General features: G+C 43.7%; 1 protein-coding gene across 4 annotated transcripts in view; it reads right to left on the reverse strand.

Moving 5' to 3' along the window:
* The window catches only part of Npnt (nephronectin), a 68,377-nt gene that overhangs the window by 11,669 nt on the left and 41,111 nt on the right, over positions 1-15,597 (reverse strand). For all 4 annotated transcript variants that reach the window (XM_039103852.2, XM_039103854.2, XM_039103855.2 and 1 more), the window contains 3 exons: positions 14,881-15,015; positions 14,504-14,626; positions 11,851-12,237 (listed from right to left, as the gene is read on the reverse strand). In XM_039103852.2, coding sequence (XP_038959780.1) covers positions 11,851-12,237; positions 14,504-14,626; positions 14,881-15,015 — 645 coding nt within the window. The remainder of the gene's footprint in view (positions 1-11,850; positions 12,238-14,503; positions 14,627-14,880; positions 15,016-15,597) is intronic.

The following is a 15,597-nucleotide window of genomic DNA, read 5'->3' on the forward strand; positions in this document are numbered from 1 at the left end:
TATATTTGATTCTAACCCAACGCCAAGCCCCACGATGGGCACCGACCGACCAGACAGTGAGGAGAGTGAACAAGACCCACAAGGACCCGGGTCCTATGGAGCTGGAATTCTAATGGCAGACACTGACATCAAGCATGGAGATGAACAAGCATCAAAAGCTTTGAAAAGGAGCAGGAAAGAAAAGCATGCCGGAAGATGCCATGAAGAACAGCTGGTCAGAGAACAGAGAGCGCCTTGGGAAAGCTGTGGTCAGGAGGGGAATTCTTGCCCAGAGGCCAGGGAGTCCTTACTCCCCTCTCTTTGCTACAAGTTTAATTAATACTTTATTTTTATAAGACAAGGAATAAAAGACATAGACTACCATAAAACGGATGACATTCAAGTTATGTTATTCTTGTTAGCCAGCACTTTTAAAACTGACGGTTTGTAACTATTTGCAACTGTTTTTAGCTCACTACATCTGGACCGTCCTCCGACTTTTGTTTCAAAAGTTAAAGCGGGAGTGACTTCCTATTTCACACCACACCACACACACACACACACACACACACACACACACACACACACACACACACACACACACACTGACAGGGACGACAGAATCCAAAGAATAAACCCTGTGGATAGGCTGCTCACTGGTCCCTAGGGCTGCTGAATGACTGACAGCAATTCCGTCCAATGACAGCTTTCCTTTCCTCATTTTCAGACTCTTAGAGAACACCTTCCTTACTAGCCACAGCATTTTAGGTAAATGTGCTTCACTTCTCATGACGGCGGAAGTTATAAAAAACATTAGGACACAATTGTCTGTTCTCTCCAGTTACATAAATGGAAAAGCTCAGCCCCTGTGGTGTAGAGTCTGAGGGCATATTATGACAGCTCCCCCATGGCACCCCCTAAAGGCTTGTCCAATGGCATTTGTTTGTCTCGTGCTGTGTCCCGGTGCTCTGACCCGTGAGGCTGTTTTATCAAGGACGATCAGGTTTTCTCCAGACAGAACTGTGCAAACTGAAAGAGAAACAAAAACAACAAAACCAGGGTGATGAAGATGATGCTTTGGGCACACAGTGGTGGAGAGAGGCCACGGGACGTGGATAAAGAGAGAGGGACAAGATGAAGCGTTTGCAAAAGGGCACTAGCAAAGCCTCAGGTGGCTCTGTAAGACTTCAGACCCTCCCAACAATTATTTAATTAACGGTGATGATCACGGATACGCATTCCAGAGGATTCGCCTGCCCAATGTGCTCAGCGCCCGTCTATGCTTACAGCGAGCGTTGTGGGCTGTATTTTCCTCACCACATCAGTGTGACTCACTAGGAACGTCACATTGAAGTGTCAACAGAGGCTACAGCACCCTGCCTGGCATGGCGTATGAAAGTATCATCTGAAATTAGCATGGAAACTTGAGTAGTGTCTCAACAACGTATTAAAAACGTTTTTGTTAAAGACAAGAAAATAGGGTCATCAGGAATACGTTAATAATGTGGTAGTCTGAACGCTGAAAGTTAAGTGACTCTTTATATTTGCTGGTTCATTTAGTCTTTTATAACTTTCTATTTTGAGGTCGCTAAAAAGAAAAGGTTTTAATATGAACGAACCCTAAAAGATCCGAAAAAGGAGGTGTTCGTAAGGACATCGCCGCACATCAACAACGTATTTGATGTTTGTATCTTGATCAAAGGACGCTGAGGAGTGTTGCTGTCCGGTGTAAGCCAGGTTATAACACTGAAGTGTCTGTGAAATCCAAATGCTTTCTTTGATTCAAGGGAGCAATTTTAATGGGTATAGAAAATACCAATGAAAAATCTGAGAACAGGCGAGCGATGATAGATACGGTTTCTCATGACTCTGCCTGACTTGGCATTTTGGCTAGTACTTGCCTTAGATATACAACCCGCAGAATCAAATCTGATACTGTTTTAGACCCAGAAGGGTGTGATATAAACATGAAAAAGAATAAAAGGTGTCAACAATGTCCCCGTGTATCCATTTTCTTCCCCTCAAGGGCCCCCACTCACTGGGTGATCCATCAAAACGCAGTGTCCATGAGGTGCAGGGCACTGGGCTAAGCATCTTAAGGCAACGGACGTATTCTACTCCTACCTTCATCCAACCTGCATTCCTGAGGTGAGGATCACATAATGGGGGCTTTAATGGAAGAGGGAAGGATGGTGCTTAGGTGCGGGTATGACAGGTAAAGTCTGGCAAAGCTCACCCAGGAAGGGGAGATGCTGAAACTCTCTGAGAAGTGATGTTTGTGCTAAGATCTGAAGGAAGAGTTTTATGATTGAAGGCCCTGGAGAATAAAGGGCGGGACCCCGGTCAGCTGAAGAGCTTGGAGGAGGGGCAGAGCACAGGAGGAAAAGCTCAAATGAACGGCAGCCGCACAAGGACTGTTTAAAGCCTTGCTGAAACGTTGGAGTTCATCTTGGTTTTACAGCGGTGGCTGGGGAAGGGCTGCCTGGTAAAATTATCATTCTGCTGCAGCCTGGAGACAGTGCGAGCAGAAAGCGTCTATGACTTACTATAAAGAATGCCCACGTGCATAGAGCACTCTCCAGAAGTTTTTCTGACATTATTCAATACTGCACCAATAAAAACATTCTTGTGGTGGGGTGGTAGATGGCTTTAATCCCAACACTTGGAAGGTGGAGGCGAGCAGATCTGTATGAGTTCAAGGCCAGTGTGGCCTATAGAGGGAGTTACACGATACCCAGCTACATAGTGAGGCCCAGTCTCAAAATGGATGGATGGGTGGATGGATGGATGGATGGATGGATGGAAGGAAAGAAAGAAAGAAAGATGGATGGATGATAGATAAATAGAGCAGCCTTGCTTATTGTTGATAGATAGGTAGACAGACAGACAGATAGACAGACAGACAGATGGATGGATCTGGTTTGTTGTTTCTGTATAACTAAAAGAAAGAAGGTACTGTCCCCATGTATGGAGACTGTGGGATACAGAGAGTACTAATCCCAATATAACAACTGTGGGATATAGAGGGGACTAAGCCCAAAGCTGAAGACTGAGGGATGTCAGTATGATCTCAGTGGGCTAAGGACACAGGACTGTCTCACGATGGCTGCAGAGTCCCGGTGCCCATGGGGAAAGCAGCTATGAAAAGAAGCCATCCTCACAAAAACTGCTGTCCTGGTAAATTCTACTATGCACGGTCTCTCCAGGGCCGTCGTGATCATACCCACATGTAGTCTACATTGATAAAGAAGGTTTCGCAAGCAGTCAGCTGCAGTTTTTACCCGGTAAAACCTTAAGAGTCAATGCAGAGAAGAAAATGTAAACATAATGGGTCGTACCTCCCACGGCCAAGCTGCTCGCAAACCTGTAAGTATTATTCCTCAAGGGCAGGTTTTCATTCTCAGCTTCTGTTGAAGGTGGTTTGTCTGACACGGCCCAGGCCAATTCTGGCATTTGTTGTTGGACTAAAGATAACAGATAACCCTGCCTTGAATTCTTTCTGAGCGTAGAGGTTTGCTGCACAAAAGAGAGGTTTGGATGTTATCCAACCCTATTCTAACATCTTTTAGGTCGGGGAGGAACCCACCTAGATATTTTCAAAGCCAACAGGGTAAAGGATGGAAATAAATGGTCAAGGCTTTATGGGGTATTATTCCTTCCTCTTCCTCCTGCTCCTGCTCCCAGTGTAGAACATACTCAGCAGAGAGAAGAACATAAAAAGATCAGAAATGAGTTTGCGATCTCCTTATTCTCACCTAAGAAATGTCTTAGGCAAATAATGGTTGCTGAGCCCCTACAGAAATAGGATCGTGCTTGCCGGCACTTTATCTCACAGGGAGGACCTGCAGGTCAGAAGACAGCCCGAGAGCAATGAACAGAACTGGCAAAATTTACCTCCCTGGTGAAAGGTTGGGTGTGCCTTTTAGATATTTCAGAGTAACGCAAAGGCACTACCCTAGGAACTCCTAAGAAGACTGAGACTCTAAATCTTGGTTCTCCACTAAGCATGGCTATAAGAATTAAGAGACTATCCCACAGGCCAGATCCTCCTGCCCTCTTCAAAGCCAAAGCAAACCATAAAGGCTACGCTCCCCCAGGTCAGCGTGCACACCACACAGGTGTTGAGAAAAGGCCCAATAGGGCTCCTGGAACTGAGCATAGCACATGTGAGCATGGAGCCCGCCTACTGTACAAGACGGGTGTGGCTTAAGGAGAGGGGAGCTTCTGCGTCTCCCGCCTCATCAAACCTTTCATTTAAGCCAGCTGGACAGATTCATCTCTCGGGGGACAACTATCACTATATCCACAGTGAAGAAGCCGGGGGTGTGGTCTCTATTTTAACAGCTGTTTAACCTTGCATGTGCTATGAATACCCGATCTATACACTAAGTTCTGGTTACTTGGTATAGACCAAGTACATGCAAAGTAGCTAGCTTCTATTTTCATTTTCTCGGCTCACACTTGTAAATCAAGTCAATTCGTTTGGAAAAGATAGCGTTCGTCCAAAATAGCATTAAAACTGTAGTGAACCGGAAAAAAAAAAAGCATCAAAAAATTAGTCCTCACTAGAATGCATGGCTTCTCTTATGAACTATTAGAGAAGGCTGTTATTACTATACAAATGAATCCAGTATCAGCGGGCATAGAAACAGCTAATGTTCTTATGTGATAATCACTGGGACATATGTTTTGCATGGACCTTGGAATCTAACTCACAAAGCTGCCCGGAGAAGTGCATATTACAGCTACCTCAATACTCAGATGCAGAAACAGACAGAAGAATTCAGCAACGTGCCCCCAAACACGGTCCTTTTAATTATAACTCTAGAAGCAAATGTGCACGGAGCTTTAAAAACTTCTGATCTCATCGTTCACTAAGAACTCAATTTGTACTTCCTGAGAAAAGCCATTTTTTAAAAACCAGTCACCACAGGATCCCATTAAAATACAAATCAAAAAATCTTGAAAACTCTCAGAATCCACAGCACCAGACCCTGACCTGTGAGCAATGGCAACTCGCTTCTCTAAAGAACTGGCAGATTTCGTCTTGGAGAGACATTAGCATCGTTATGGGGTCTCTGCAGGTCTTGCAATCTGAGGACCTTCTCAGCCCTCTGCCGAAACAATCATTTACTCAATGAACAGTCAGATGAGAAGAGAGACTAAAATAGGTCCATGGCTAAAAATGCTAGGATCTACAGACTACAATATCTGTAGAAGAAAAAAAATAATAGAAAGAAAACAAGACAAAACAAAAACCCCAAAGACAGCATGGCACAGCACAGCAGTCAGAAGGAAGCGATTTTCCACTTTCCGTTTGCTACTTGGGTGTTCAACCCATTTGTCAGTTCTACAACAGCGCCAGCAACAACACTGGTTCATGGACATGGCCACTTAGGAGAGAATTTGACAGAGGTTAATTATATTATATTCTATAATCTTGAGTCTATAACAACTTTCCCTGTGTTTTATAATGGTACAGATGGTAAATGTCTACTTTGCAATTATTGTATTTTGAACATCCTACAGCTGGCTAATTCTGTTTAGGCAAGATGAGGTGGAAAGGGGTTGCCACTGGGGCTTAGAGAGCCCTGCCACACAGTCCGGCCTGCAAATGTACCAACAGCATACCTGTGTGTGTGGGGGAAATGCAGTCTGAGGTCCTATCGTAGCCCCATTGAATTAGCGTCTTCATTTCACTAAGACTCGTATATAATCTGTACATACACTGAAGACCCGAGACAGTGTGCATGAGTGTATAGTCCCCAGAGAAGCCTTAAGTAAGTATCTTAGTTTATTCTAGTTCAACTTGAATGCTGAAAACACATTTTTGGGGGAAAAGTATGTCCGCTGGCCCAAGTGATACTATATTCCTTTTAGTAATCTGAGTCTTTTGGCTGAAATTGGCCAGTTACGTCGCATTCTATTCTAAAGACGTCTTTGAGGAGTTTGAAGTTAATAAAACCCATAATAGATTTTGGAAAACTAGAGATGTTTCAAATGAAACTGGCATGATTAAGAACCAGAATCCCCTGGGGTACTTTCTTAAAAACTACAACCCCATTCCTCACGCTTCCTTGGGGAGAGTGGGAGTGTATTACCACTACCCTCTCCTAACGAGTCATTGTTACCGTAAATCATGGTTATCCTTAATGACGACAATGGAGAGCTTAAAAATCACTGCATGGGGATAACAAGAAGGCAATGAAAATCACTCAAAGCACCAGAAATATCATATATCCATGGTTATTACATTGGAATTTCTTTCTTCCAGACCATCATATACATATGGAGGCATGCATTTTATATCCAATTCGGGTAAAATGGTATATATTTACTTTTTTTAGTTAGCATATCTAAAACATGGATCCTTTTCCAAGTAACTTTTAAAATGCATGTGTCTTTCTTTCATTGGCTTTGCTATTGCATCAGGATCCATTCTCCTGCAACTTCTTCTGCTAAGACCTTTATCATCTTTGTTCTTACACAGCTCTACCTCTGTGGACAGAAGGGTCTTGCTTTTGTGTTTAGTCCCAGTTTCCTAGTGATCCCCTGAGTTCAGAGAGGCACACTACCATTCAAATCTGTTTTTCTGCTCTTGTCTGCTTCGTACATGACTCTCTCCACCACACTATCTAAGAAGGGCCTCGTTAGTCTCGGCGTGGCCTTCAACGCAAGCTACTTAGTCAGGACTCTTGGTTACCGTGGTGAGTGCTCCCCAGCCTGCCTAGTTCAGCCAAGACAGGAGCAGACAACTGGTTGCAGAGAATTCTAATCCAAGGAGTTAAATAATCCCATAGTTAAATCTATCTGAAGATGTTATGCCCTGTAAGGAGGCTTCTCCTAGAGACTTACAGTGACATTAGCTCATTAAAGTTTTGAGGAACCTGACAGCTAACACACCTAGTTAGCGTAGCTAAACTTGGTGTTTCTTAATGCATTTGACCTCGGAACTTGCACAACATTTCATGTAGCTAATGGCCCATGAAATACACTTAGAGAAACACTGCTTGTCCCAGTGATGGAAGAACAACGTCATGCTTTGTCAGGGACATTAGTGCAGTTCAAACCAGCCTATTAGCTAGTTTGCAATTAGGTCTGAAAACACATCTGCTTAGCTTTCTAGTTCTATTAACAAGAAATCTTTAGGATCCCTTAGGTTTTCGACCCTCAGCCTGTGGGTCGCAACCCCTTTATCAACCACATCAGCCTAAAATATTAGCATTAGGATTCTTAACAGTAGCAAAAGTAGGGTTGGGGTGATCACAACCTGAGGAACTGTATCAAAGGGTCATAGCATTAGGAAGGTTGAGGACCACTGCCCTAGCCTATTCTTATTCTGAAACAGGTGCTTAATATTTCATATCCTACACGAAAGGTGACTTTTTAATACGGTTCTTCTCCCCACCACAGTTAAAGTAAATAAGTACAGTAAGAGGTCATTGTTCATACACTTCTTACTTGAATTCCCTCTGACCTTAAACCCACTCGGTGCAAAAGAAGGCCTGGCTCTCACCTGTGGAGGCAGTAAACAGAGCATTTGAGCAACTCTGCAAACCCGTAAAATACCAGAGAGATGAAGCAAAACAAGGCTTCCTGCTTCAGTGTATTTTAAAAAGAGTCCTGGAGGGAATCCATTCCAAGGGCCTCAGCCTGCCTTCGTATTCTTTTTCTACAATTTATACTAAGTCTCAGCATCAGGCTGAAGATTTAAAAGCACACTGGATGTAGAATTTTCTAGAGCATGTTTATTGCCAGTGGCTGTGCTGCCCTAGATGAGGTAAAAGTAAATCTGTGACCTGAAATAACGGGTCATTTGGAAGGCAGAACCAAGAAGTAGAATATAGCTGCAATAAGATAGACGCACAGAACACATGAAACTCAAGAGGGATGACCAAAATACGAACGCTTCACTCCTTCTTTAAAAGGGGAACAAGAATACCCTTGGCAGGGAATAGGGAGGCAAAGTTTAGAACAGAGGTAGAAGGAACACCCATTCAGAGCCTGCCCCACATGTGGCCCATACATATACAGCCACCCAATTAGACAAGATGGATGAAGCAAAGAAGTGCAGGCAGACAGGAGCCGGATGTAGATCTCTCCTGAGAGACACAACCAGAATACAGCAAATACATAGGTGAATGCCAGCAGCAAACCACTGAACTGAGAATAGGACCCCCGTTGAAGGAATCAGAGAAAGGACTGGAAGAGCTTGAAGGGGCTCGAGACCCCATATGTACAACAATGCCAACCAACCAGAGCTTCCAGGGACTAAGCTACTACCTAAAGACTATACATGGACTGATCCTGGACTCTGACCTCATAAGTAGCAATGAATATCCTAGTAAGATCACCAGTGGAAGGGGAAGCCCTGGGTCCTGCTAAGACTGAACCCCCAGTGAACTAGATTGTTGGGGGGAGGGCGGCAATGGGGGAAGGATGGGGAGGGAAACACCCATAAAGAAGGGGAGGGGCTAGGGGGATGTTGGCCCGGAAACTGGGAAGGGAATAACAATGGAAATGTAAATAAGAAATACTCAAGTTGGTTGGGGATTTAGCTCAGTGGTAGAGCGCTTGCCTAGGAAGCACAAGGCCCTGGGTTCGGTCCCCAGCTCCGGAAAAAAAAAGAAATACTCAAGTTAATAAAGATAAAAAAAAAGAAACAAAGTTCAAACTACTTAGAAAGAGGTGATTCGTTTTCTGAAGTATGTCTTGAAGGACTTGGGAAGTAAATCTTAAAACAAAAGCCTAGTGCCATTACCTCTGAGTCTACAAAAATATTATGATTTCATAAATTTAGGTTAGATATAAGGATGTCTCAGCTATGATCTGGGCTATGGGAAGGAACAATGGAGATAACAGGGGTGACTTGGAGCATCCCCATAAAGCTGATATAAGAATAAGACTCTTGGATACCTAAGTAATGTTACTTTAGTACTGTTTCTAGGCCCCTAATTAAAATTCCCAGAGACTCCAGCGATTATCACAAGAACCACTTATTTGAAGTTTAAAACAAATGTTTGCAATCCTGTATCCTTTTCCCCTGTAGCGATAGCAAAGGAACAAATGTTGGTGTTGACGGACTCTTTGCAAACCCACGTTGTTTCATAAGCCTTTTTTCCATTCAAAATAATTATGACTTTTTAAGCAGACAAACTTTATATGATAAAATTATAAAGTAAATTTCCTTTTAACAAACTTGGAGAGCTAGGAAACAGACACATGCTTTGAGATAACTGTTCGAAATGGATAACATCTAAATGATGTTAACACAAAAACTTTCCTGTTAACATCAATACATTTTACCATGGACAGAACCCTTCATTGTGTAACATACAACACCAGCACCTGATTATGTTTCTAAAAATCTGGAAAGTACTTCATTTCATAAATCATCTAGATTATGGATATATGATAGATTTTGGATCTATAAACCGGGAGAAAGAAGACTTGGTCTAGAGGGCACAAGTTTGTGGCCAAGAAACAGTGATGTCTTACAGTGATAGTCATTTTTTAAATTAAAAAAAAATTAGTTGAGCTAAAAATGTGCTAACATTTCTTTTTTATTTTCACAGTGAATAGATAATTTGTTTCTTTTTTCTGAATAAAAAGCTTGGTTGCTTTTTCACATTTTAAGAATATATGTAATAACCACAAGAGACCAAGTTAAGGCGTCTCCAGAATCCTCTCCCGTGCATGAACCAAACTGAAGAGATTGCTGGAGATGAAGGGAGAGTGAATTTGCTCCTGCAAGGCTCTGTGTGGTATGTGACAGCCTTGGCAGAGGACCAAGGTGCTCTCCCAGGGCATGTCCTTAGGATCCACCATCGCAGACAGTGCTCTGAACACTCACTGGAGCTTTGCCCCTCCCCCAGACCCCTGAGTCTTACACCACTGGGTCCTACAGGTGAACTATTTTTAATTCATGTATGTGTATCTCTATGTGAAGACTAAGAGCATTCAGAAGAACTCTTTAAAAAGAAAAACTACTAAAAAGAATAACCAGAAAGACACCCTCTCTATTAGTGTGCATATTTATGTTGCCAACTTTTCATGGCCAATAAAGTGAGCAAAATAAAGCACATATCATACTTGACTGAGACATGAGTAAAACCACATTATGAGTAAAACAACGATCACTAAGAAATAGGAAAGTTCAAAGGGAGGAGAGAGAGAACACAGAGAGAAAAATCATAAAACCAATTTAAAAAAGAGATATGCACTTATGAAATGTATATTTTGAGAGCTACCATCTAGTTCTCCTAAAACTTATGAAGATTTCCTGAAACATGTATGACCACAATAGAACGAATTTCAATCTCCCTTTAAATGGACAACAGCCAAAAATCAACAACAACAAAAAACCCAGATAATCTTAAGTAGGCAAAAACAGCTTACGTCCTGTCTTTGAAGAATAGCAACTGTCACAGGGGACTGGGGAGATGGTTCAGTCAGTACAGTGCTCAAGTTGAACCTGGAAATCAGGTTAAAAATCAGGGGTAGGCCTGGTGATGTACACTTGTAAGCACCACACTGGAGAGTCAGATAGAATCATGTACGCTGATAGCCAGCCAGCCTAGCCTACTGGGCAATTCCAGACCAATGAGAGACACTGTCTCAAAAGACAAAAGTGGTTGACTGAACTTAAGAAATAACACCCAAAGTTGTCCCATGGTTTCCATATGCACACACACTCAAGTGGATATATACCTGCACACACATGTACACACACACACACACACACACACACACACACACACACACGAAAAAATTATAAGCATTTTATTTATGTCAAAAATATATACAAGGTCGTTTAATTTAATAAAATTTCCTCATCATGGGGGGAAAAGCATAGAGCAAATTGATAATAAGGAAAGAAAGGTAAAGGGGGAGGTACACCTCATGACATGGTAAGCTAATCATAAGTGAATGGAAACATGGCAAGGGAACAGAGTAGATGGTATGAATATGCCGATCTTAGTCTGGGATGAGAAAGCAATCTTTTCTTTCACACTTGCTGGCCCCCATTGAGGGTTCTACCCTCTGCTCAGTACCTGTGAAGGCCAAGGAGTCTTAAATGTGACCCATCTCCATGCTACACCAGCTAACAGCCAGTATGAGGGGAGACGCTCGGCCCCATCCCCTTGAGGTAACCCTCCAGTTGGCAGTCTATACTGCTTCCTGCTCCAGTGCCCTCTTTGTTCTGCCTTCTTTAGCCTCTCCTCCTTCATCCCCTGTCCAGTCTCACTCAGGAAACCATAAAAGTTGCATATCACAAACCTGACCCCTGCACGCCACTCCTTTAACAGTCTACGGAAATCCCGTTCACTGACATAGTACCCCAACCTTTGCAAGCCCAATATCTAACACAGTCTATCACCCCCAAAAAGATGCTCAAACAATTTTCCCCGAATGAATGGACAGTTAGGTTAAACACCATTAGACGTAGTAAGTTTCCCACAGTTGAACATTGAGAATCCCCCACGTTGGAGCCATCTGTGTTCGCTACCTGATGTTTGTAAGAGTCCTTCCTGTCTACACACAGTCATTCCGACTTGCCCGGTCATACTAACTCTTCACATGGCTTTCTACCACCACACGCCAGTCACCATGAATGAGCCTCAAACACCTAACTCTTTTTAGAAGTTGGTTTTACTAAAAAAGATTGCCTAGGGTTGAAGGCCATCTTAAAGGGTCTACTAAAAAGACACCACCAACTGCAGTTCCAGTTCCGGGAAATCCAATGCCCTCTTCTGACCTATGCAAGCTCCTAACATGGGCAGGGTGCACATTACACATGTGTAGGCAACACTCATTCACATAAAACACACTGAATAGAGCTTTTAAAAGGAAATGATTTATGCGGCTTACTGAACACATCTCCTCTGGGTTTCTGGGGATCCGTCTGTATCCTGTTGTCGACGGTGACTACTTGTGTAGCAGGTGCCACAGTGGTGGGGCTGGTGGCTGGCCTTTCTGGGGTTGGTGGTAGTGGGGTTGTTCTGAGCTCTGTTGGGAGGGGTGGCGGGGGTGGTGGAGTAGGCTGTGGTGTTGGGTTTGGTGTAGGTCTTGCTGTTGGCTTGGAGGTGGGCCTGTTGGTAATGACAGGAGGAGGAATATATGGTGTCTTCAGGGGCCACCTAGTACTTCCAGCATCAGGAATCCTATTAGCGTATCCTCCATCACCCTTTAAGATTGTACCATTTCTCTCTGGCATATGAATTGGACCTGAAGGTTCAATCATGACTTTCGGGATATCTGAAAAAAAAAATCCAAAAACGTAAATTAGTATGTAAACACGTCTCTCTAAGAGCTGCGATGGGAACGTGTGATGAAAACACAGGCACAGAGACACCTCATGGTAATTGAGTCCTATTTTCCACAGTCTTGTCTATGAGAAGTCACACTACTTTCTTAATAACAAATGTGTGTGTGTGTGTGTGTGTGTGTGTGTGTGTGTGTGTGTTTGGTGTGTGTGTGTGGTATGTGTGTGTGTGTGTGGTGTGTGTGTGTGGTGTGTGTGGTGTGGTGTGTGTGTGTGTGGGGTGTGGTGTGTGTGTGTGTGTGTGTGGTGTGTGTTTGGTGTGTGTGTGTGTGTGTGTGTTTGGTGTGTGTGTGTGGTATGTGTGTGTGTGGTGTGTGTGTGTGTGTGTGGTGTGTGTGTGTGTGTGTGGGGTGTGGTGTGTGTGTGTGTGGTGTGTTTGGTGTGTGTGTGTGTGGTGTGTGTGTGTGTGTGTGGTATGTGTGTGTGTGTGGTGTGTGTGGTGTGTGTGTGTGGTGTGTGTGGTATGTGTGTGTGTGGTGTGTGTGTGTATGGTGTGTGTGTGTGGTGTGTGTGTGTGTGTGGTGTGGTGTGTGTGTGTGTGTGTGGTATGTGTGTGTGTGGTGTGATGTGTGTGTGTGTATGTGGTGTGTGTGTGTGGTGTGTGTGTGGTGTGTGTGTGTGTGTGGTATGTGTGTGTGTGGTGTGTGTGTGTGGTGTGGTGTGTGTGTGTGTGGTGTGATGTGTGTGTGCGTGTGGTATGTATGTGTGGTGTGTGTGTGTGTGGTGTGTGTGTGTGTGTGGTGTGTATGTGTGTGTGGTGTGTTTGGTGTGTGTGTGTGGTGTGTGTGTGTGGTGTGGTGTGTGTGTGTGGTATGTGTGTGTGTGTGGTGTGTGTGGTGTGGTGTGTGTGTGTGTGTGGTGTGTGTGTGTGTGTGTGTGTGTGTGGTGTGGTGTGTGTGTGTGTGGTATGTGTGTGTGTGGTGTGTGTGTGTGTGGTGTGTGTGTGTGGTGTGTTTGGTGTGTGTGTGTGGTATGTGTGTGGTGTGTGTGTGGTGTGTGTGTGGTGTGTGTGCGTGTGTGTGTGGTGTGTGTGTGTGTGGTATGTGTGTGTGTGTGGTGTGTGTGGTGTGTGTGTGTGTGTGTGTGTGTGTGTTAGGATATATGCAAAAACATATTGGTATTTCCATAATGAATATGTATTATTTGACACACAAAAATGTTTCAATATTTATAAAGCAGTAGCAACAGAAATCAGTAGTTTTCCAAGTTATGGAAAGAGATCACTTTTGAGAGAAGTGAGTCTGTGCTGTGTCCTCTCCTGCCTGTGTGTTAGGTAACGGTGCTCAGAGATCTACGAGCGAGGGAGAGGCTTTCCTCACCTACACTTTAGATGTATTAACTTACACAAAAAAAAAATCAGTCTTATAGTTGGCTTTGCATCACTGATTTATATTTGCTTTCTAAAATGACACTTTTCCGAAGTTAAAAAAAAATTATCTGCGGAATATGTCCCATTGATAATCTTTACCAAAGAGAATCAATATTTAATCTGCCTGGAATGACAGCCTCCAGAGTAGGAATGACTTCGCCACACTCCAAACCCTTTCAATCCACAGGATTTCATGCCCTGTGATTTTTCAGTAAATATTTTACTCAGGAAATTTTTAAAAATTATCTAGTGTTACATGAAACGTGTGGCAAATTATGGCGTTCGGTTTGTCGAACTTTCATCTTCAAGGGCATGCGTTTTTCATGTTTGTCTGGTAACCCACTACTCTAAAGATAACTTAGGAAAATTTAAAAGCAAAGCAGTTTTAAATGTAGAGAAAATAAACATTGGGATTACTTTCAGTAGTAGAGTTAAGAGGCACCAAAGCAAAAGAGAAACACGTAGAATATATCCAGTTATCACAATGCAACACTAACAACGGTTATTTACTTCAGATTCAACACACTTTAATTCCCAGGGAGGGCTCCATCTCCCCCCACCACCACTACCACCAAAGGAAGCAATTCCTAGACTTTACTCAGGAAATTCTAAAGATTTTATAACCAGACTGCATTAGAGTCTTTTTAAAGAAGTTTTCCAAAGTTACCCAATAACTGATTTTACTGTTTATAGAAGACCAGGCTAATACTAGTTAGGTATGAAACACTGTGCCTTCAATAACCAACTGTGTCCCTCATCTTCCTTGGTGATGGCCTTTATGCTACCCCGTATTTCCTGAGGAAATGCTAGTGGGAGGGGGCGTTACTCACACACACAGTTCAGTCCGTCCCCCTCATATCCATCTTTACATTGGCACTTGTAGGAGCCATGTATGTTGTAGCATCGAGCATAGCTGCTGCACTGGTGTTGTCCAAGGGAGCACTCGTCAATGTCTGCGACAGGGGCGGAAGAACAAGCAGAGGGTCACAACGGTGGCACCAAACACACAGCATTACAGAGGTCCCCAGAAAAACGGCGGTGAACAGACAAGTACCAGTGGCTCCAGAATGACTGGTGGGTTAAGGTGACATTGTTCCTTCAATGCCTCTCCCCTCCCCTGTCCCTGACAGTCCAGCTATGACCACACCTGACGACTTCTCAATGCTACGGGAAGTAAGAGTACACAGGGATGGGACAGTTTCATTACCGTGACATTGATATTTGCCTCCAATGTACATGAGGTCGAAACCAGTGTGACACTTGCAGATGTAGCTCCCAAACGTGTTGACGCACTGCCTAAACCGGGGGCAGGAGACTCTTCCAGTCGCACACTCGTCGATATCTAAAACACAAGTCAATCACATCTTAGGAAGAGCAAAGACGGGCGCTCATCAAAACTGGGATCCCCCGCTACCCCTGCAACACATTCCACATCCGAACGTCCCCCAAACAAAAAATTCCACACCTCCAGCTTTCACCTCACCCTCCTCAGCTGAACTCGTCTGTTCTCACAGCCAGCAGCAGTAGATGTAACGCCGTCTACTCAGTTGCTTGAACTGGAAGCCTGCGTGCTAAGCCTCTTGCCAACAACTCCTAAACCACCACGAAGTCCTGCTATTTCTACCTCTGAAAGATTGCTGGAATCGTCTAGCATCTTCCACCGTCCCATTCCTACTCAGTATCCCCCAACTCAGACTCAAACAAGTCTTCAAACTGGGCTGCCAATCTTATCTCCTCCAGTCACTTCACCTCTCCACAGGCTCCTTAAATTTATTTTAAATTTCCTCTGTATGACTGCTTTGACTGCACGTAGATGTGTGCACCACGTGCCTGTCTTGTGCTTAAGGAGGCCAGAGACAGTAGGATCCCCCTAGAACTGGAGTTGCAGATGGCTATGATGTGCTTTGTCAGTGCTGGGAATCCT

The sequence above is a fragment of the Rattus norvegicus genome, chromosome 2 (genome assembly GCF_036323735.1).
Source record: "Rattus norvegicus strain BN/NHsdMcwi chromosome 2, GRCr8, whole genome shotgun sequence".
Lineage (NCBI taxonomy): Eukaryota > Metazoa > Chordata > Mammalia > Rodentia > Muridae > Rattus > Rattus norvegicus.